This window comes from Poecilia reticulata, linkage group LG15 (assembly GCF_000633615.1).
Source record: "Poecilia reticulata strain Guanapo linkage group LG15, Guppy_female_1.0+MT, whole genome shotgun sequence".
Lineage (NCBI taxonomy): Eukaryota > Metazoa > Chordata > Actinopteri > Cyprinodontiformes > Poeciliidae > Poecilia > Poecilia reticulata.
The window spans coordinates 27,850,610-27,875,248 of NC_024345.1; the positions used below are offsets into that span (position 1 = coordinate 27,850,610).

Here is a 24,639-nt window from a genome sequence, read left to right on the forward strand (position 1 = left end):
ACTCCTGGTTGTGGTATGTAGCAACAAAATCCCTCAGAAAACACATATTTACGACACTAAAACTGATATAAAGTGAATTAAATGTTAACACAATCGTGTTTTTGTGTACATTGCTCATTAAACTGACTTAACTGGGTCATTTTATGACGTTTTTATTGTATTGTACACATACTAAGCCATAAAAAAGTGAGGTCCAGTCACTGAGTGTATTTTAGGACAGTCCAACTGTCTTTTCTTACGGTCTGTGGAAAGTTTATCAGACGCTTTTTCTCCGCAGTCCTAAACTAAGAAGCAGAAGGACCGCCCTGTGTCAGTAACTGGAATCCACAGCGGATACACACACAGTAGCAAAACTTCTCCACCACCTTACTGTACTGATACCGAAACACCAGCAGCCGCCGTCTCTATTATTCATTACAAATAGGTTAACGCTCTCGTGCCGGTGTGTTTCCCCCCTCTCGACGTTGTTTAACTTCGCTCCTTTATAAAAAACAAGGTGGTCAAACATCGAAACGGAGGCTTACCAGATCCAGATCCGCCGGGGGTCCACAGAGAAACATGAGGGGGTATTTAAACAGTCCCGTCGGCAACAGAAAAACAATCGGTCCTCACTCCCGGAGACTCCGCCACACAATGGCGCTGATAGGAGAAAACAGCCTCCGCTCTTTGGAACGCTGATGCCTTCAAGGCCTATCGGATTCACCTACAACGAGACCGTTTTTTAATGCTTCCGCGTTCACGAACGATTTATAAGTGAACTAAGCAAAGATTATTAATAAAACGTCATGTACGTCACTGTTTTCCACCTTAAATCAAATGTAAAAAACGAAGAACAATCTGTTTAGAGGCTTCATTAAACGTTTATCTCGTGAAAACGGAGAAAGAAAAGGAACAGGCAGCAATTAATCACTAATTAGTTTAACTATATACTAAATACATCAACTCAAACAACACGTGAATGTTTTAATCTACTTTAGTTTGTTTCTGGCCTGTCAGGATCTAATTAATTAAGTAAGAGAAAAGTACGAGAATCCCTTGAAAGCAGCAGGAGAAGCTGAAACCGAGCAGCTGCCCCGAGAGCGGAGTTTAGCCCCGCCCACATCCAATTGCGTGTACACGGGCACGCAGACTCACATCAACAAGCTCCGTAACTTCACTCTGTCAGAGCAGATTGACTGGCAAAGTTTGATCAAAGTGTCAAATTACTAAATTAATGAAATACCATTAAAAAAAAAGAATTAATATTTAACGTAGCTATAAATTGCATAATTAATTAATGAGTCCTAATATTTATGAATTTATTAGATTTGTTTATGGTCTCCAGGGGCTAACAGTTCCACAATTATAGATTTTTCTTATTAGTAGTATTAGTGATGATTAAATAAAGTTGCAAATGCAAACAGTAATTTAGCATAACTAATGAATGCATGTATCCATAAATATCTGCATGCTTAAAATATTTTTAAATACAAAATAAAGAATGTAACCAAATACAAATATTCATTATATGATAAAAGCATATAGAATCATTTCAGGATTGATTTATTTACTGTACAATCCTGTGTTGTATTGAAGACTTCATATAGAATTTACTACATAAATAAATCCTTGAAAAGTTATATCTGTAATAAATTAAATTCCAAACAAACAGAGTAGCATATAGATAAAATTATTAGGTTTCAAAATAATAATAAATATATATTAAATGTGGATAAAATAACCAAATAAATTCTGAAATAATTCTAAGCTTCTAAAATAAAATAAATAAATCTAGATAAATGTATTCTCATCTTTGTTTGTTCAGGGATATGTGGAAATTTTGGCCATTTGATAACACTATAAAAAATAAAATAAATATAGAAAAAAATCTATATTCCAAACAGATGGGGAATACACATTTTAAATCTAAATAAAATATGTGGGGGTTTTTTTTATTAAAAATTGCCACACTTAAATGGAGACTGCTCCAAAAGCAGAAAGTGGACAGTAGCGCAGGGCATTCTGGGTAAATGATTCATGTTTTTTTTTTTCTGATGCCGCTCCATTTCTTTTTACATTTTGTGAAGAAAGTTGTGTTCAGTGTCTTCTTCAGAGGTTTTTCTATTGTTCCCTTGAGTATTTCTTGGTGAAGCGCCCCCACAGGCGAGGAGGGGAACAGGTTTTTCAAATCGTTTGGTTCGTTGGACCCAATGCAGTGTGAAAGAGAACTGCAGCAGCTGAAAATGTAACAAATGTTGCAACTTTTGGTCCCCAATCAAACCGAATCTACCGACTGTCAGGTCACGTTTTACAAGCAACCAGTCTTCTAACTGGACCGGGTTGTAGTAGAAGTTTTCTAACTGGAATGATTAAAGACCTTCAGCTGGACGCTCTTTTTACGGTTACACCTGTACTAATGAATGATGGTCCTGGAATAGACCAATTTGCCATAAAGTAAACCTTTAAGCTGAAAAAAGCGCTTTCTACAACACATTTATAAGCAAAATACCATGAGTTTTGAGCAGGTACAAAGTCTACACATCACAACATTACAAGTAGGCTTGTCACAGTAAGTGATAAATCAATTAATCACATGATAAATTAAAATGAGCTCAATCATTTCCGTTTGCGTGATTTATTATCCTCTTTTCCTTCTTTCTTCCAAAACCTGGAGACAGAAGTCTTCAATATAGTGTTTTGGTCAAAACTAAGATTCTATTTGAAGAACAATTTTATTTACAGAGATTTCATAATTCATTTTATTTGTTGTTTTGTTTATTTATTGTGGATATTTAAATGTCTACATGTTCAAGTGTTAAATGTTCAGTTTTGAGAATGTATTTTTGCCATTATGTTACTTGAAGATGGTCTCAAAACAGCATTATCATCATTTATCACAATAACTTCTGGGATTCTGGGATAATATATCATCCAACTAAATGTATTATTGTGAGAGGCCTAATTGCAAATGTTAAAATTTAAATGCATCGTTGAATTCTCTTCATTATTACTTTCTGCTTGTTGTTTTCCAGCAGATGGAGAGAAATGTGCACTTTCACTTTTGGAGCTTCCTTCTCCAAAAGTCCAGTCAGATTGTGGAGTTTATAACCACAGCTGGAGGCGGCGGCGGCGGCGACGGCTGCAGGCTCGAGTCGAGCTGTGAATATCGAGTATCTGCATCAAACAAACTGTTTAGCTTCAGGGAAACCCTCGGCTGCAGTGCGGCGAGGCTCGCTTGGGTTGCATGAGCGTGTTCCTGCGAGTGAATGGAGATCTGATTTTAGGTCTGTCTTCATCTCTCCGGACTCCGAGTTGACTCATGAATGCCGAGCAGCAAGGAGGGATGGCTCTAAATAAAGATTTCAGGTCAAAAACAGGAAATGGCTCAGTGAGCAGGGAGGGCAGGGCCATAGCAACACCAACTGGAGAGCAGCGCCGACAGATTCCCTCTCTCCCCCCTCTATCTATCTTTATTTATTCCTTGCTCTTCTTTTACTTCCTGCTCCGAGCAGCAGCCACATTTTACCACACCGGGTACTCACATTTCAGATACATTCATCCAAAGACGTATCAAGCGTATGCGGCCGTTTTGGTCCGTCTTTATTTCCCTTTCCATGAGGCTGAGAGTGTGAACCTGACTCGCGGTGAGGTGGCTGCTCTCGCTCGCCGTTCAGAGCATGAAGCTACACGCCGCTTCCATCCATCACCGTGTTGCACCTCCGGGTGGTAATGTGCTGGACTGGAGTAGATGACTGTCATCTGAATTAGATCATCAACCATTCTGGGTCCATTTATACTGGCAACAAGCTGGGCTCTTTTTCAAAACATAATCAGGATATATTAATCCAATAGATGAAAAGATTAAGCTGATTAATCATGATGAATCGATTATTGAAATAGTCATCAATTAATTTAGTAATCAGTTAATCGCTAACTGGAACATACAAACTCAACAAAATAGATGTTTGCTGACAGAAAAACACACTCAGGGCAATAATTAACCCAAAACTGTACAAAAAAAATACATGCATTTTGTATTTAAAGGGACAGTATTTTCCAAGCACAATCAACTAACTATGTTAGCTTCAGTTGTTATAAAGATGCCATATCAAGTATGACATAAAAGAAATTTTACTTTGTAATTTAACGCCTTCAAATTGGGCCTCTGTCTCTTTAAAAACTCCTGCTCTTTCTGAAACTCCACCTTCAGGAAGTCATTGCAACATGGCTCCTCTATTAGCCCTTTAGCTGCTCGTATGATGAGATGTGCAGTTCCACCAGGTGTTTGCTAATTGCTGCTGGCTAGTCTGAAGGAGCTGAGTGGGGGGTAATGGCGGAGGGCTGCTAGGTGAGGCGGAAGCTCGTTAGCTTAGAAACTGCAGCTCTGAAGCGGAGCTGCGCCTCGAAGCCGGAGCTACGTCCAACCAGGTGTTTTGCACGGCTCAGTGGTTGCCATGGAGATTAAACGATTTCTCAAACATGCATGAAAGAACCAAATCAACACTCCAGGTATGTTTTTGATAATGGAATAACATTATGAGGTAATCAGGTAATTATTAGCTGCACCTATGACTGCAATAAATCAATTTTATCAATTAATTTTAACATAATAAATGTGAAAAAGACACTTTAATTTCTCAATTTGTTGAAAAAATGCCTGGAGCACATCATGAGGATCCTTTGTACACCGATAGATTGAATAATCGTTTTGAATCGAATTGTTGCCCCCAAAATCAGTACCGAATTGTTAGTAGAAGATTTCTAAACGTCTTTGAGTCTTCTGCATAGTGAAACCCTTTAAAATCTATAAAAGTTAAAGCAGAGAGAGACATCCACATGCGTTGGGAGACTTGAGGGTGTGTGGCGAGAATATTAACACCGTCGGACTTGGGCGTGGCGCAGAGGGCCAACGTGGAGAGGAAGACGGGTGGGAGGGGGCAGGGAGGGGAAGCCAAAAAACACCCAGCTGCTTTCTTTCCCATTCTCTCTCCCTCTCCCTTTGTCTCTACCTCCTCCTATTCTCTCCTTTTGTCTCTTTACCAGTCTGTTTATTGGTGTCCATCTTTTCCCCGTCTGCCCCATGCGCAGCTGTTGCCTCAGTCACAAACTCCCCCACTGGAAGGTTTATTAATTATATGAAATATCCATGATTCGCTCTTCATTTACAGCAAATATTTCTGATATGACTGTGTAAAAACAAAGCTAACAAAAGCCTGTTGGTGTTCCATACACATACGTACAAAATGCACCATCATTCATTTTTCCTGTTAAAGATAAACTTTTAAAAATGGCTGTAGAGAAAATGTGGAAAAGTAAATTATAGCTAGTTAAATTGTATTAATTGCAATTCCACCTGGACAACAATCACTAAAGAGATGCTCCACTTTAAAGAAACTGAAAACTCATAATTTTGAAAAGTGCTGCAAACATTTATGAAGTAGTTGCAACTTTTGCCTGTTTTCCCTGACTTAGCTGAATGATTTATGTTTGGAAACATAATTTTGGATACAAAAACTTCATAATCCATTTTAATAATTGTTGTTGTGTTTAATTATTTTGAATATTTAAAATGTTTTCCAGTTCCAGTGTTAAATGCTCTTCAAAAATTAAAGTTTTTTTTTAATTTTGAGGGGGTGAACTTGCAATAATATGCCATTATTATTTTATCAGTTCAAAATGGTCTTAAAATAACATTATCATTTATAGCAATAATTTCTGGGAATATTTATCGTCCAGTGAAATTTGTTATCGTGACAGCATTGCTAAAGAAGGTGGCATCAGAAAGTTGTCATTAATCACCCTGATGTAGATCATTACTTCATCAATAAACTAGATATTTGTGTTTAATAGTGGAGGCGAAGTTCATACAACAATATGGTTGAAAACCATATCACGATAGAAGCATTTCGTATCAGTCGATATCGATAATTTTTTATTATATCTTTTGTTTTAAATATCTGAAATGCTACCAAACTATTTGCGTTTCCCGTTTTATCCAGCTTTCTCTCCACACTGTTGTTGTTTATTGTTAAGCGGTTATGAGGCACGGTGGCAAAACCTAAAACTTCTGCTGTGGCAGTTACTCAACAGGCCGTTGCTAGGTAACCAAAGAATGAATGAGTTGCTAGGTAACCAAGAAGAGAGTGAGTCAGTTGATTCATGTTCAAATTCAAACTCAAATTTAAAAATAGTTGATCACAAAAGGAAATTAAAAGTTGCTGTACCTCATGCCAAAGGTTGAGCGGCTAAAGCTTCTCCTTTGCCTACATCCCCCAGAATACTGTGAGTTTCTGTATCAGAATTATTGGATATTTTATTCAATGTATCCTATTGATATTGGCCATATGTCTACCACAATAAATATTATTTTATTGTTGAGTCCTACGACTACATCCCATTGAGAAAGTCCTGAGTAAAAATCTTTGCCCCCTCTGCGTGGCATTAACATGCTATCCTACACACATGCAATGGTTTTGCGTGGATATCTTGGTTTTCTCCAACTTTTAAAACATGCATGTTTGGTTAATTGGTCACTCTAAATTCAACTTATGGAGAGGAAAGGATGAACGGCAGCGATTCAACTGTACAGACAAATGGAGTGACGAACAAAACTTCATATCCACGAGGTAGTAAACACCACGCCATGAGAAAACGACATTGAGGGAATCGCACCAAGAAAACCTCTTTGCCTTGAGGTTCGCTTACAAAACGCCTGAAACAACATAACTACATAACTGCAAATATGCATATTTGACTTTTTTTTCTTTGAATTTGTGTACACAACACCTGTATATTTAAGGACATAAGATACCCTAAACATAAATGACTAAAGCGTCTCAGTGCAAAACATTTTTAACTTTTAAGATTGGGAGTTGAGCCTAAGAAAATGAGAGAAAAAGTTAAAGAGAGACACAGAAACAGAAAAAAAAGAAAGGGAGGGAGATGTGTTTATTCATGATGGGTTGGACGCCTACAGTGTCAGGTGACTTACAGGAAAGAAGTTGTTTTCTTTCTCTTTCTTTCCCTTGCTCAGTCTGTCCTTTTCACCCTCATTGTTTTTCCATAAACCTCCCAGATGAATTGTTGTTTTCTCATCACATTAATTAATCAGAGTGCAAATGTCAAATTGAGCCACGACTAATGCATCAAAAATCTTTTAAGATCATGAATTATTTAGCTGGAGAAAAATGTTTTCTCGACTTTCAGAGCAGACACATTAGGAACAAGAGTGAAGTGTTTTGGTTTTACTTAATTTAGGGTTGACTTGTGTGAAAAAGGTTAACTGGTTGGTTGAAAACTGGTTGGTGAGACACATTCCAGTCCAACAAGTCACCATCAGCTCTGCAGTAAATAGAAAATAGATCCCTCTGTCTACTGCGCCAAAAACTCAACATAAACTTTTAGTTCTGCGCTGAATATTTGAGGTACGGTTGTAAGAAAACACTAGTGACGCAAGTAATACTGGAAGTGAGGATAAACATCAGTAGTAATAGTAAATATATTCAGATTTACTGCCCATTTCAGACTTGTTTTAGAGTAGTTTCATGCATGCATTCCTCATCTACACACATCTTTGATGCCTTCAGCAATAAATCCTGCAGTTTTTTGGGGATTTTTTTTTTTAAAAGCACAAGTCAACCCAAAGTGCAGTGAAAACTGTGTGCATGGAGACACTGTAGGCCAAAACAGGAAGGTCATTAATCATCGACAGAAAGCGAGCCGACTCAGAAGTCATGGAGCAAAAGGAAGCAGCAGCAGCGATTCAACTTTAGAGATTAACCAGTTGTTCGCCCTCTTCTTTTCGTTTTTTTCTAAAGTTTTTCCACACTCAAGAAAACGCTTTTCAAGATTTATGTTCCTGAGTCACAAAAGAGCAATTTAGTACTTTTTTTGCATTAAAAATGCCAAACAAAAACAGAACAGAACACAGAAAATCCATCCATCCATCCATTTTCTTACACCCTTGTCCCCTAATGGGGTCGGGAGGGTTGCTGGTGCCTATCTCCAGCTGGCGTACCGGGCGAGAAGCGGGGTCACCCTGAACAGGTCACCAGTCTGTCGCTGGGCAACACAGAGACACATGGCACACACAACCATGCACACACACACACTCACACCTAGGGACAATTTGGAGAGGCCAATTAACCTGACAGTCATGTTTTTGGACTGTGGGAGGAAACTGGAGTACCCGGAGAAAACCCACGCATGCACAGGGAGAACATGCAAACTCCATGCAGAAAGACCGGGGCTGGGAATCGAACCCAGAACCTTCTTGCTGCAAGGTAACAGCTCTACCAACTGCGCCACTGTGCAGGCCAACACAGAAAATATTATGTAAAATTATCTAAATCACAACCATCTTAAAACAACGAATCTCCTTTCTATCTTTACTGTAAGTAGACTTTTTTCATATTTACAATTTAATAATATACTGAATTTGTTTTTCTGCATTTAAATTGTCACTGCAGCAGAAAGCACTGCGTCATACTAATATTTCCTGTGCTACAAGTAACTCCTGAAATCACTATTTTCTTCTAGAAGTGATGTGAACACCTGCACTACGAACAGTCAAACTGAAACAGAGAAAAAAATGGCTAAATTTCAGAAGAAGCCGCTAACTTCCTTCAGTTAGATCTAATAAATAGTAGGAACTCACTTTAAATAAAAAAAACCTTCTCAGAAAACTGTGAAAACTGGTTGCTATGGCGATTCCCTCCACTTCTGTGGAGCAGAGGGGCGGAGTCATAAAAGAGGCAAGAAAAATGTCTCAAACTAACAGTCACTATGTAAAATTTAAACATTAAATCAAAATATTTCTTATTCTGTTGAAGGCAGAACTTTTTATTGTCCACACATGCTAACTTTTACACTTCTACAGTGTTTTATATTGGAGATATTTAAGATTAGAGACCCTGATACGACAAATTGCAAGAAAAACTCAAATGTGGAAAAAAAAATAGTCAAAGTTTGATGTGTGAATGCGTAATCGAACTCTGAGGTGTACCGTCCGCCTAAAAAACTAGATATCGGTTCGGTTGAATTGAACTCTGGTGCAGTTTGAATGCATATGTGAACACCAAGAAAATGTTCCAAAAGTGGACTACACCGCAGGGCATTCTGGGTAAAAACAACCAAGACAAACATGAGAGCCTAATGTTGCTTTCACAACAAACACGTTACGCATGTCAAAAACGTGCCTGATGCTTCAAGTTTGACGTGTGTGCACTTTGAACGCAGATTCGTTATACTGCGTTCACACCAAAAGAGTTTTGAGCATCAGGAGTGTCTGGTTTACATTCAAGGTCGATGAGGAGGCACGTCGAGGGAGCGTCAAAATCACTCTAGCCGTTATTTTCTGTCGCCGATCCATTTGTCGCTTGATGCGTTAAATACTCAAAACGGTTCAAATCGCGCAGTGCTAGACACTCGAAATGCACCAAGCGCTCAACGCGCCACCACACAAACTTTGAATGTAAATCAGACACGCTTGACGCTCAAAACGCGTTGGTGTGAACTCATCATAACGCTAGCAGGAGAAACCGCTCTTTTTTTCTTTTTGTTTTAATCCAAAACAAGGGAAATTATAGAATCACTCAAATTTGATTCTATTCAAGTTTATTTGCATTTTGTGAAAAAGGAAGCTGCGCTCTGTGTCTTCTTCAGAGATTTTCATGTCGTTTCCTTCTGTAGTTCTTGTCGCAGCGCCACCACAGGTGAGGAGGGGAACAGGTTTTTCAAATGGCTTGGCCCATGTGACAAAATGCAGTGAGAATGAAAACTGCAGCAGCTCAAAATGAAACAAATGTTGCCATTTTTGTCCCCTAATCAAACCGAATCTACATGACTATCTCGGCAAAGGAACTACACTTCAATTAAAGCGGACTAAATAGAGCTGGTGTGAATGCATTTTTACACTTTTGTTTAAATATTTCATCATCAATCTAGTATTTATTTATTTTTTTTACTTTGGATAAGCGCAGAGTCAGATTCTCCTATCCTTGCTAACAGACAGCATTGCTACTTCCTCTGCTGCCCTCCTACACCAGGCCAGACTGGCTGAGTCAGCTCCGCTGCTCTATCACGATTCAGTCTGACACACTTTCCCTCCCCCTGCCTTCCCTCATGAATCTCTTCATTCACTCCGAGCCCTGGTCAAAACTCCTCTTTCTGTTTTCTCCGGCTACGCTCGCCGCTTTTATATCTCTCCCTGATGATGCATAAACATCCCCCAACGTCAGATACTCCCCGTCTTTCTCCTCTGTCCCTCTCTCTCTCCCCCTCCATGCTGGCTGTCTTCAGGGCAGCAGAAGGGAAGTGAATGGCTTCAGCCCTCCCAGCTGGTCCCATCACCCAGCAACTCACAGCAAAACAAAAGAGCACACACACAAGCCTACAAACAGCTAAGCAACACACACACACACACACACACACACACACACACACACAGGTTCGCAAGCAGATGAGTTTCTGCATGCTCTGTCATTTGCAGACAGATATGCAGATGTACACACATACCCCTACCCCCGCCCCACCTTTGCCCTTCCAAATTTACATCAGCCCCCCCAGCCTTCATCCACCTCCCAGCACCCGTTTCCAGACACCCGGCCCTTTGTCCACACTTCTCTCTGCACATACAATAAAGACGTATGAACATGTGTTGGTCTGCAGAAAGAGAAAAAAGGCTTGAAGCGCAAAGCCTGCAGTAAATGCACAGTTTATGTTGGTGGTGCATGCATGTTTTTACGTGCAGCCATGCAGCTTTCCTTCACTCTGTAAAGATGCATGTAGAAAATCAAGCTGCAGAAAGCAGGATGGAAGCATCTTCTGTCATTTTCAGGTGTTTGAAATGCGACGTTTGCGAAAGTATCCTCAATTTTCTATCTTACAACTAAACTTTAACATAATTCACTACTAGGGCTGCAACTAATAATTGATTTTTTTAACTGGCACATTCTGCAGATTTTCCACTAAAACACTTAAACAAAATGTAATAGCATAGCATTCTCTAAATGTATAGTTGATCATTTTTGGCGAGAAATGCTACAAATGCAGCTAAAAAAACTTTTAACATCAACATGTGAAAGGTTTGGTCCTTTCTGCTCGACTTAATCTGATCTCCTGATTATTTTTGGTATTAACCAATTGATAATTGAATAGCAAAAGGTGCTAATTAGGAGATTTTTTTTTTTTTTACAGAATTTGAACCAGGTGAAGCTGAAAATGCGACTTGTTGCGTTTTGAGTAGAAAAAAGGATTTTTTGCAAAATGTTAAAGTTTTTTTTTTACCGTTTTGACTTTTAAGATGCTCAGATTAATTGCATCTCTGATTGAAGTTTTCCTTGAAGCCGTTTGTTCTCAAACAAACTTCTGCAGCTTTTGCAGAAAAGCTGCATTTATACTGAAGTTAATTGTACTTTTTTATTGATAAATATTAGAGTGGAGGGATTTGAATGCAAAAACACAACGCACTTTTCAGATTTTATCATTGTTTTTCAAAAAAGAACGATAATATGAGCTTTGTGTTGGTCTACCAACTAACCGTCTACTTTTGCAGCCTTCAGCGTTCATTGTTTTTTGTTTTAACTAGAACCAGGCTCAATTACGGCGCTGCGCACGTCATCATCCAGCCAGAGACCCAAACAATAATCTCACCAAATGCTGCTTTGCTCCACTAACATGGATATCAGCGCGTTAAATGACTGCCAAACCGTCACAGCAGCATGAAACAAAGTATATAATCATCAGGTCATAATCATGCAGCCGCTGGAAGCCAAATATCCCCAAATCAGTGCCAACCCGTTGGTTCTCTCTCACTCATTTAACAGTTATCCTCAGCTGGCTTTATTTTTAATGTGAGAAACCTGAAGCTGCCAAAGCAACACTTACAGATGATGAAAGGGAGCGCGCTCTGCAAAAAACTGAGACGCTGAACAAACTTATGAGGGCAAAGTTGGAGCCGTTTGAGTCAAGACGAGTGTTTAAAACCTAAAACATGGTGGTGGCAGCATCAGGGTGCGGGGACGTTTCGCTTCCAGCAGTACTGATGGAGTTGAACTAGACTGGCTGAGGTTATCCTCATCTATCTCTGCAGTTCTGCTGCTTCTGAAAGGACAAACTGACGGTTAAATATTTACTTTCATAAACATGGAAAGTTTTCCTACATCAGTTCATTTGTGTGTTTTTGTGTCTCCGCTCTGTGATCAATTGGAACGATTTGTTTTTGTAAATTGCCTTCATCCATCTATATAAATAAACTGAATTGAATTTAAAGTAATGGGATTAAAAAATAACTACCTCCAGCTTCTCAATCTTTTCTTCACATTTAAGATGCTTGAAACTTGGACGTAGATGGGAATTTCAAACGCGGCAATGACTAAAAACTATGCGTGCACCAATAAATTGGCCCCAAATTCCTTAATTTTACGTAGACCGGCTGATAATGATTGTGAGAAATTAGTTGGTGACAATTAAGTCACCAACTTAGCAACTTATTTGTTATATTTGGCATATTTTCAGACAAAATCAACAGGTCCGGTTATTAAAGGTAACCTTCCTCGAACAGGCTGGGATAGGTCTATGGTTTACTCAAAACATGTTCATTACATTTTTTGCACAAAGTTTTACATAAGGAGATTTTAGTCTGGTCCGTTCTGCCTATGAGCTGCTTTAGGATGTCTTGACGCTTTAAATCCAAAATAATCTGCTGTTGGCCGCAGCAAATGAAAACGGCTGCAAACAGATGCGCAATTATACAACCGTACATCTTTGAAAAGCAGAAGTGGAGGATCCTGCACAACCAACAGTAATTCAGCAAGTGGTTTCCAACTGACTAAATGTGCTGGAGTTCTGCTTGGGTTGCTACATAACGGCACAGTGCCCAGGATTTTGAAACGGCTAATTTTGCATACACCAAAAAACATTAACTTATTTCCAAATTAATTTTTTAAACACTTTGTTTTTAGAAGCAGAAAAGATACAAATGAGAAAACAAAACCTGAAAGATGTCAACTTTGCCTAATAGTGCCCCTTTAAATTTCACCAACTTTGCCACAATGAGACTCAAACATCCAACTAGAGCTACGTTAAGAGGTGAAGCTTGTTTAGCCAAACAATACTGGAGGTGTATGTGTACATTTGAACTGTATGTACAGTTTAGGGAAAAACTGAACTATTTTATGTTTTCCCTTCTCTTCACGCAGCATTTACTACACTTATCAGTTCCTCATCGCTAGAAACTGATAGTGGTACCAATGTGAGTGAAGCTACAGCGCTATGCTAGGCGCTGCAGAGCACATGCTCAGCTAGGAGACGTGTGTGGGAGGGGGTATTCCAGCAGAGTACATGATGTAACAGACTACTACACAGGTAGTGCAGCACTGAGTCACTGTGCAGAGGGAGGAAACATGATATCCTCCCAAAGATTCGCCCTGCGTATGAATGACTTTATGTACATCCATCCATCTTCTCTTCATCCATTATTAATGTTTCAGGTTTTCCTTTGGCTTCTTTCTACCAACGCTGCTCTAACCGTCATCTGATCCCACTTCTCCATGTGCTTTTCTGCACACCAGCATGTTTGTACAATAACTTAATGGGCCTCAGACCTGAACTTGTTTTGTCCTGTCTAGCCTGGAACTCTGATTGCAGCACAAAACGTCCTCAACGCTGGACAGTTAGCGTACTGTAACCACATCTGTACGACATGCTGCAGGGTACAAAGAGTGACGGACCTTTATGTTTCCATTTCTTTCAGTCAGTTCAATTTTAGGTTTGGTATGTTAAGAGCACTGTGCTTTGTTTGCGAAAAATGCCATAAATTGTGTAAAAATCATATAAAGAAATGCATCTCAACTCAGCTGCAGACCAAGACCTTCATGGTTGTTGCAAAAGTTATTGTTTTAAACCTCTAACTACCTTATCAATTGTATTTTTAGAGCTTAAATACAAAAAAAAACAAAAACATTTGGAACCACTTATGTTTCTTGTGTTTTTTTAAACAGACAATATGCACCAATTATCAGTGGTGTTCCACAAGGTTCCATTCTAAGTCCACTTTTGTTTTCTTCCATACGTTGGCATCATCTGTACGTAAAAGTGACGGCTCTTTGTTTCCTTTGCCTTCAGTCAGAGAAGACAAAAAAATCTGACTTTCTGAGGGTTAGTCAGCCATTTTGGATGTTTTCAAGTTATATTTTAGGTTTGTTATATCCACAGGTCAGTGTTTTTGTACAGATGGATGAATTATCTGGCATATATTGTGCAAAGATCATAAGCGATGTGTCAGAACTCAGATGATTATTACCACGTCTTTGACTAACAGCCTCATGTTTATCAACATACTGTTGCACAATTACAGTGCTAAACCTCACTGATTATTTTTTAGCTTTCTTTCCAATATTTTATTAGGACTTTTTTTTATCATATTTGACTCATAATTGAATCCATTAGCACCTCCACCTGCTAGCAGACCAGTTAACTTCATCCATGCTACAGATTACTCCAGTCTGAGACCATTCAGACCAGAAGGGTGGGGTTCCTCTGACCTGCAGGTACATCTTAATAAGCTTACTGCAGGTTCTGCATGTTGGGAGGCCGAGCAGAAGGTCAGAAGTTCGGGTCCAGCAGATAACACCGCAGGAGTGGAGGAGATGCAGTGGAGTAACGGCGTTCTTACTGAGGGATTACTGAGTGCCGATGCTATCATCACAACCACTCTCCCACTGTCTATTTATAGTTCACACCGCTCCGTCTCCCTCTCTTTCTCCATCTAATTCTCCACAGTGAATGCCAACTGCATTAAAAGGCGACGGTCTGAAACAGACCGAGAGTCGGAAAGAAATTTGGGCCGGTCCTGTGTACGGAACGATAAAAATAGCCAGAATTTACCTCTTGTTGCATTTACGGACGTACTGAACCCAGAAGATAAAGTAAAATTGTATAGAAATTGCATAATCTTACACTTAAAAGAGGTAGGCCTGTCACAATATATTAAATTATCCCATGAAATCATAGAAATAAATTATAATATTGTAAATTTGAGACCATTTTCAACCAATGTAATAATAATGTTTGCTCTCTCAAAGACTAATATACTTTAATTTTAATTATCCAAAATGAAACAACCAAAAGCATAAATAAATAAAAAGGAAATAAAAACCACACACAACCAAAATTATAAATAAAATGGATAACAAAATTTTCCTTCATCCATTTTAATTTATTATCATAATTGATTAATTGCTTAATTTATTATTGCATCAAGCTTACAGTGTGGTTCGTTTGGGAAGGTGTGAAGATGCAATCAATATGGTCCAAAAAGAAAAACTCAGGTCCACCTATGACTAGGTCTTTGGTTGAAGTGGTAGCTCAAAGCATTCTGGGTAAATACAACCTAAACAAACACGCTAGATTAGCGCTAGCGGAAGAAATGGCTTGTTTTCCAAAGATAAAATAAAGATCTTTCAACCGCTAAGATCTGACGCCACTCCATTTTTGTTTACATTTTGTGAAGATTAAGTTGCGCTCATGTTTTCTTCAGAAGTTTTTATGTAATTTTCTTTTAGTAGCTCTTGGTGCAGCGCCACCACAGGCAAGCCTTACCTCTGTGATGGTAGGACAGAACAGCGTTTATTCTTGTCACTATTTCCTGATTTATCAAGATTATCATGCGTCTGTCTTATTTAAATGAATCCCGTCATGAATTTATGTGTTTTTGTGATTTTTGACTGATTTTGCTGCAGCTTTTTCAAGAAACTTGTTTTCAAAGTTGCAAATATTTTCACACTCTCTCATGAGGATGAACAGCTTTTACTTTTTGCAAGTTGTTTGTATGTGACATATTTTGGTGTTGAGTGCTGAGGATTTTTTAAAAGGAAGATTTCCTTTTATATGAAAACAAGAGTCCTAGTTTTGAGCATAATGTTTCAGTTCTTTAAAAAAACAAAAGAGGGGAACACCTTTCCTTGTAAATATTCAGTTTTTATTTTTATTTACTCTTGGTAGTTGATTTGAAACTATTTTTTGTTGGCCAAAATGATCTTACATTTAGATTTATCTATTTTATATTTTGTTTGACACACTAAACATAGTGGGTGATTTTGTGTTTATATATGAATCTATTTTTTATTCTGATGACTGTTTATAAATAAAAGTAGAAAAAACAGTTTTGAAGTAATTTGTTTGGCCATATCTAAAAAAAAAAAAATTACTGTACTTAAAATATATATTGTGATATTAATTTTTGGCATTATAGGCCTTCCCTATTTCATGTACATTCCACCAGGCTGTTTCATGTGTTCAGGTTCTGGGTTGTTTGCGTTTAAAAGCGAAGCGGACCCTGATTTTGCCTACCAGAGCGAAGTCTGAGCAGGAAGCAGGGAGGACCTGCAGCACCTTAATCTGGATTAACGGCTAAATTAGAAGCAAGGTTGCTCCTGTAATCCCACTGACAAAGGTTCATCAGCGCGGCGTCTATCTGCTGCGGCCTGGACGGGTCGCCAGGCGGCCCACACACAGAGGGACACATGAAGATGATCAGGTTGTTGCACATGTGTGTGTGTGAATGTTTAAAACTGATGGCAATCAAAGCAAACACACGCATGCACACGTGTTCAGCAGAAGCAACAAGTCTCAGTGCAGCTCCCCATCAGGAGTCAGATTGAGCTTTAGGAGAAACTCTGTTGCATAATGAAGCTGCAGCTACGGCAGAAATCCATGATTGATTGATTGATTGATTGATTGATGGATTGATGGATGGATGGATGGATGGATCTCTTCTTTAACAGCCACTGTAACAAACCTCCTTGTTGAATCAACTTCATTTTAATCATTTTTTACAGCGAATCAGAGACTCGGGAACTAAAATATTCTCTTCCTCTGCTTCCTGTTCCCTTAAGAGTCCAAATAAATTCCAGGACTTTTCCAAACTTTTCAAGACAGATAACCAGAAACTAAAATCAGTTTTCAAACACGAGGAAAATAATAAAATCCGGTCTCTTTTTATTGTGTAATTAGAACATTTTAGCTGTTTAAATCTGATTTATCACTGTGGTCAAAGTTTCTGTGAAATTCAAACCGTTTCATCGTTTACCAAATTAAACCAAATTAATCCGACTGTAAACTGTTCAACTCACATTCAAGTGGTCAATTTACTCAACTTTTCCTATTTGACCTCAAACCGGTGAATAAATTCCGCATAATTCCTAATTTTTTCCGGCGCAGATTTGGCGCCACGCCGGGTTTTTTGACGAGTGACAGCACCGCGGCGACGTAACGGGAATTCCACGCAGCGCTTTTCCACTCGGCTGACGGAAACATCCCAGTCAGTCAACACCAATCAACCGAGACACGTTACAACAACAAACGTGTTTTTGACACGGAAATGTCCCGGGAGACACCGCGACTGACAAGTGAACCGCAGGAATCCCGCAGAGTTCAAGCCCGCACTTTGAGACACTCACCCTCCGTGGGAGACACGTCCAGCACGGTGACCGAACCGGAACACAGAGGGGGGAGAAATAAAATGTGTTCGGGGAGGAAATCCACTCCGTCCGGCGCCGAGAGGTCTGCTGGCTGCCGCACCTGAAGACCCAAAGCCCGCTGTGGAAAGCCAGTCAAGGCGAAGTAACATCAGCCAGGCGGGTGGTGCGTTCAAGCACCGCGCAATCGAGGAGGAAATGGGAGCTCCCTGCACTGTCAGCGACTCAGAAAGCTATTTTTAGATTATTTGGCACAGAGCCGGTCCTAAGGCTTCAGGCTTCTAAACAGAATATTGTTTTAGATGATACCACGTAGCAAATATCTAATATTTACATAAGCAGAGTTCACTTCGTGATTTATCTGTTATTTATGGTCAGAGAAGTTAAAAAATGGTACACAAGTAAAAAGAAATAGTGACTTGAATTGTGATTATAATCTAAAAATTCTGACTTTAATCTCAAAATTCAGATTTTCATCTAAAAATTTGGACATTCAACTCAGAATTCTGACGTTTTCTTAGAATTCTGACTTAAAGTCTAAGAATTCTGAGTTTGATCTCATAATTCTGACCTTGTCTTCCCCTCATAATTCTGACTTTAACCTAAAAATTGGGACTTTAATCTCAGAGTCCAAACTTTCACCTCAAACTTCTGACTTTAATCTGGGAATCCAGACGTTAATCTCAGAATTCAGACTTTTTATTCTTACAATTCCAACTTAAACCTAAAAGTTCTGAGTTTACTCTCAAAATTCTGACTTTGATCTGAAAATCCAGATGTTAATCTTAGAATTCTGACCTTTTTCTCAGAATTCTGACTTTAATCTAAAAAATTCTCACTTGATCTCTAAATTCAAAATGTGGACTTTGATTTTTCTCAGAATTCTGTTTTTAATCTCATCTTGACCCTGTTGTAGAAAAGACTCCCCTGCAACATGACACTGCCACCACTGTGCTTCATCCATCCATCCATTTTCTTTCACCCTTGTCCCTCAGTGGGGTCAGGAGGGTTGCTGGTGCCCATCTCCGGGTAATGTTCCGGGTGAGAGGCGGGGTCACCCTGGACAGGTCGCCAGTCTGTCGCAGGGCAACACAGAGACACACAACCATGCACACACATACTCACATCTAGGGGCAATTTGGAGAGGCCAATTAACCTGACAGTCATGGACTGTGGGAGGAAACCGGAGTACCCGGAGAAAACCCACACATGCACAGGGAGAACATGCAAACTCCATGCTGAAAGACCGGGGCTGGGAATTGAACCCAGAACCTTCGTGCTGCAAGGTAACAGCTCTACCAACTGCGCCACTGTGCAGCCCACACCACCGTGCTTCACCGTAGTAGAATTGAGTTGAAGTCGATTTGCAGTGCTTACTTTCCTTTTCATTTAGCATCGTCGGCCAGAACGCCTCATTTTGGTGAAATGTGACCAAACTAGTTTGCTCCAAATGTGGTCAAATTTTGTCAAATTTAACTTGCAGTAGTGTTTTCTCAGAAGAATGGAAGAACTGAGAGTTAATAAAGTTTCACTATTGGGGATTAAAGCGAAAAAACTATCTAAATAACATTTTATTAGTCAATTATTTTACATTTAATAAATGCAAGAGGTAAAATGTTCATGCAAAGCTACAAAAGATGCAGAAGTCAATTGGCATTTAAAAAAACAACAAAAGTAAAACATGACGCCATTTTGATAAATGAATCAAAAATATCTGATAAAGGTTTCAGACATATTGATGCATGAGCCTTGTAAACAAAACTTTTGCTAAAGATTTTGTAAATAGAACCTATTGGGACACCGGCACCGTGCTGAGTTCATGGTATATAATTATTCCCACTGTCCTTGAACGCATCAACTCGTCTCAACGGTGACAGACGTGTTGTGCGGTGAGTCACAGCTGACTCAGAGTTTCGTGTCCCGCCCACACAACACGGGGGCAGCCAATAAGCGGCTGCGAGGAAGCGCGCACAGTGGTGAGCAGTCACGCAGCCCACCGCACGGTTCCTCTTCCTCCGTGCGTGGGAGCGTGGGGGGCCGCGGGGGGTCGCTGTCCGGAAGCCATGCCTATTAAGAAGAGAGACGTACTCTGAAAAGAAATGCGTAGTAAACATGACAGATTCATTTTAAAACACGAGAAACGAGTAAATAAATAAATAAATGCATCGTTAGAAATGTAGATATTACAATGAAGAAGTAGCAGCTAAATTTATAAATTCAGATAAAATCTGAAAGAATAACAGGCATTCTGGGGAAATCCTTTATGGTCAGATTAGCAAATTAAATACAGATTACAAGACGTATGATGACCCGATTTGGGTAGTAACTAGTTACATTTACTCAATTACACTTACTAAAGTAAGTTTTTTGGGGGAAAATGTAATTTTATTTGTATTTTTACTACTACTTTTTACTTTTACTTGAGTACATTTATTTTGAAATGTTGCTACTCTTGTGTAAGTAAAATTACTGATGAGTAACTTCATTGAATGAAGAACAAGCTTGATTATAGTTTTTTATTTATATTTATACTGAATCGAATTGGAGAAATATTAATTTCTTCCTGATTTCTTCATTTTGTAAATATATTTATATTAAATATTTTTTATTTCTGTCTTTAAATGATAAAAATGTCCACATAACTTTATATTTTGGTCCATTTGATGATGTAATTTTTAAATATTAAATTATTGATGTTTTGATCAGTTACTTGGTGCTAGTACTTAATATTTACTAGTTTTAGTGTACAGAAAGAATAAGACGTATGCTAAAAAGTGCAATCTATACAAGAAAAATCAAACAATTTGAATTAATTCAATCAATTTCACCTACATTCTGAGTAAAATATTCAAATCTCAAAGTTTTTGATGGCTGAATAAAGTAAAAGATAATTTGTGTAAATTTTCAACTATCAACTTTAAACAAGTCTATATTTCTATAACAGATTAAAATGACAATTTAGTTAACTCGTATAACTTATTTTATCTATTTAGACCATATTTTAACATAAAGCTTCAGAAATGCTAATTATTTTATGAAATTAAATGAGGCTGTTGGAATTGACGTGTCCTGAATTGCTCTGCCCTCTAGTGCTGGACATGGGAACTGCAACAAAAGTTCCGCCAAACAACTGTTTTCCGAATTCATTTATTTTCTCTTAAAGGTTAAAAAACTCGTTGATTGAACCCACCTAAGATGATTCTTTTTATCCTGCGTGTATTTAACATCTAACCCAGTTTTTACGGTTTGCTCAAGCGAATACTTTGTATTACTTCCTCTCCTAGGCTCAGATTTTCATGGTTTGTCCTGCTGCGCCCTCGTGTGGTGAATGATTGAAACTAAACTAAAACCGCAACAGGTTATTCGTTCCCAGATCGCACATGATGTTAAATCAACGTTGAAAAATACAGTAGTTAGAATCGTTGATTTTTGGTTGAAGTCGACAAATGACGGTGGATCAACCATCAAACAACCATCCAATCAAACCGTTGAAACTGTGTCATTGAATCAATGTTGTTTTGTGGTTGAAATCTGATGACTGAAATGCCGAGGTCTGATTAAAGGTTGATTTTTGGTTGAAGTCGACAAATGACGGTGGATCAACCATCAAACAACCATCCAATCAAACCGTTGAAACTGTGTCATTGAATCAATGTTGTTTTGTGGTTGAAATCTGATGACTGAAATGCCGAGGTCTGATTAAAGGTTGATTTTTGGTTGAAGTCGACAAATGACGGTGGATCAACTATAAAAAGAAAATAAGTTTATCCAACTGAATTTATTAAATTTATCCAACTTAATTTATTAAGTTTAACCAATTCAATATATTATAATCATCCAACTAAATAAAATTTATTTTAAACAAATTTATTAAGTATGTTTAAGATAACAGATTTACGTCAGTCTTACTCAAATCATTTAGTTTACTTCAAAAATGGTAAATAAACTTACATAGCACTTTTGCAGTCATTTTGACCACTGAAAGCACTTTACACTAGAGTCACACATTTATTTAATGCACAGATCAGTTGGGGTTAGGTGCTCAGGGGGCACATTGACATGTGGCAGGAGGGAGCCGTCAACCTTGTGATCATAAGACAACTGCTCTACCCACAGTGCCACAGTGGCTAACCAGGGAAGCTGTCCCTGGTTAGCTTGAGACATTGTGTCAGACGAGGGAACTTAATTATTTCCAAGTAAAGTCAAAGTGAATCCAGTGTGTTTCAGCACTGGTCCTCCAAGGCCTGCAAGTTTTAGGCATTTCCCTAATTCGGCACACATGATTTTAATTGATGTCTGATTAACGGGGTTTTGCTGAAATGAAAACACGCAGGTCAGTTTGCCTTGAGGACAAGGTCTGGGGAAGAACTTGTAATCTAAATGTTCAATCAATGTAAGCTGTTTTTCACACCCCTCTACACACACCCCTTTCCACCCACCACCCACCTGGGCCCATCTACCCCTCAATTTCCTCCCCCTTTCCACTCTCCTCCCCTCCTCCTTGGGCTCCGGGTGAAACAATTTTAATTTAAGGTGAGGGTTTTAAATTTTCACATTTTATTTGTTAAAGTTTTTTTGGCTCTAGTGGCTTTTATTTGATAGTTAATTGACAAAAAGGGGGTAATGAGAAAAGGGGGAAGACATGCAGCAAAGGTTGCCAAGGCCGGGAATCGAACCTGCGACAGCGACTAGGGCAGGGGTGAGCAACTCCAGGCCTCGAGGGTCTCCTGCAACTTTTAGATGTGTCTCTACTTCAACACACCTGAGTCAAATAATAAGGTCGTTAGCAGGACTCTGAAGAACCTGCCTGAACAGAGGAGGTGATTCAGCTATTGGATCCAGGTGTGTTYTACCAGGGARACATCTAAGAGTTGCAGGACACTGGCCCTCGAGGACCAGGATTGCCCACCCCTGGACTAAGGCCTCCATGTGTGCAATCTGTGCAGTTTGTTGCACCCCTCATCACCTTCTCATCTCCCCCTACACCCTTCCAAAACTCCCCACACCTACTTGCTCCTCCCAGCCTTCCCCTTTTTACCCCCTCTCATCTCTTCTTCCCTCCCCCCATCCTTGAGCTCTGGGTCAGACATTTTATTACTAAGTGGGGGTTAATCATGTTTCAAATTACGCACTACATGTTGAGAACATTGGGTTGTGATTCCTTTATGTACATTGTATTACTTGTCTGTAAATATTATTACTGACTGTGCATAATGTGTTTGCACAAAAACATCTACAAGTCTCTACTAGGAGTTGTACAGTCCGACTCCCCCTTTTTACACTAGTGGTTTGTCCCAACCAAACAGCCATTTTGCTGCTGGTTTCTTTGCAACMTTCTGAATTGAATTCTCCTCTGAGCAGTTTTATGGTAAGTTTTTCAATATTACTTTGATCTTAAATGTGTTTATTGAAAAATAAGGGCATTGTTTTGTGCCCATAGTAATCCTGGTTATTTTGGGACAAAACAGATATTTTTAATAATTGAGGTCATGTCTCATTTTGTATTATTTTCATCCTGCCCACCGCTCCAGGCCTAAGTATGAGATCCTGCGAGATTTTGTGAGATTTGAGTTTTTAAAATAGGGCGGGGCCTATTGTTTGGTCTGGGAGAGCATGTGGTGGACGTGTAAGGCTGGCTGCCCCATGCAGGCTTTAAATTATTGTGATAGTAATCACTTGTTTTTCATTTTTTATTATGATGTGCTTAGGGATGTGTTTAGATGTGCCTCTGTTCCAGAACAGCTGAGTTAGATGATTGCATGACCGTCTGCAGCCATCAAGAAGTGCAGAAGGTTAATCTGCCATCAAGAAGTGCAGTTGGTTGTTAATCATCCACAGATTAAATCCAGGTGAGGCAGGAAGGAAACACTTAAAACATGTAAGGCAGGTGAAACACTGAACTAAACCTGCTAATGACTGATTCAGTCTGTTTCTTGGATTGGTAACTGGTTAAACTGAACTGGTCTATTATTACTGGTCTGGGATCTTTATCAGCACGTGGACATTTTGTAATGAGTTTAATAAACTTATTTGTAGTTGATTGAAGATTAAACCAGCTATTTGATGGAAGTTTATTCTGTATAAATTATAAATAATTTTTCCAACTACAGTATAAATCACCTTTTGCTCCATTTATCCATCTCTGGTGTGTTAAATAAACCCTGATCCTCCGAGTTTTATCTTTAAGTTTTCTGATAAACAGTCTTTATTTTAAATATTGATTACTTCATTTTAACATGAGTGCAGCATCATAAATCCTACACTAGACTGCAGCTTCATAGGTAAATGTAGTTGTGTACGTAAACATTAAGATAAATATTAATGAACAATTAAGATAAATATTAAGTGAGTGTACATGGGGAACTATATGGTTTGTATTTGTTCAGACCTGTAACCAGTACACCGTTTAATCTTTCAATGCCTTTCAGAACTTTTCAAATGTTTATCATATTTCTAACCGGCACCTTCCTCACTTTTATTTTGTGTTTTTCAGCTGTTGCTCTGCAGTTTGACCAAAAGCTGACGCTTCAGGACTGCAGTAAAACTGTCAAGAAGTGGCTTCATTACACGCCAGAATGAGTTGAAGACATCACAAGGAATCAAAGTGGCGCCAACCAGAGTCTAAGTGGGGTTACAACAGCTTGTACTGTTTCCCTGGTTCGTACAAAGCTTAACCTCATGGACTCTGTTCTTCTGTGGACAACAGACTGTTATTCTGACAGTCAAAATTGAGTCAAATATGTTTAAAAATCTGTCTCTCTTTTCTTAAATAAAATGTTATATCAAACCTATGTTGTCATTTTTAAACTTTTGTACACGGTTTACCCATGATCTGCCAATAATATAGTGTTTAACACCAGTGACGAAACTTTTAGTGGTATTTTATGTAGACCTATCAGACCTAAAAATGTACATAAATATCCTTAGCTTTGATTCAATATAAAATCAACCCAAATCTGCATGTAGATCAACGTTCAGATGAAGGTTGAATCAATGTTGATTCCTAACTGATTAAATGTAAAATCAACAGAAATATGCATGAAAATTGGCATACAAATGATGGTTGAATCAACATTGATTCCTGACTAATTCAATGTAGAATCAACAGAAATGTGTGCAGATCCTCATTCAGATGAAGGTTGAATCAACATTGATTCCTAAATGATTCGATGTAGAACAAACA

The 24,639-nt window shown here is 38.7% G+C and overlaps 1 protein-coding gene across 2 annotated transcripts in view; it reads right to left on the bottom strand.

Moving 5' to 3' along the window:
• Positions 1-17,631, bottom strand: part of sertad2b (SERTA domain containing 2b) — a 33,297-nt gene extending 15,666 nt beyond the window's left edge. The window contains exons 1-2 of one of the 2 annotated variants that reach the window (XM_008430362.2): positions 17,439-17,523; positions 525-703 (exon numbers count right to left, since the gene is read on the bottom strand). Coding sequence is in view for 1 of the 2 variants with exons in the window: in XM_008430364.2 (XP_008428586.2) it covers positions 17,439-17,608 (170 nt within the window). In the remaining variant the exon portion in view is untranslated. Of the gene's footprint in view, positions 1-524; positions 704-17,438 lie in introns of both variants that reach the window. The other variant, XM_008430364.2, reaches the window with a different exon arrangement.
• Positions 17,632-24,639: the final 7,008 nt, after the last annotated feature.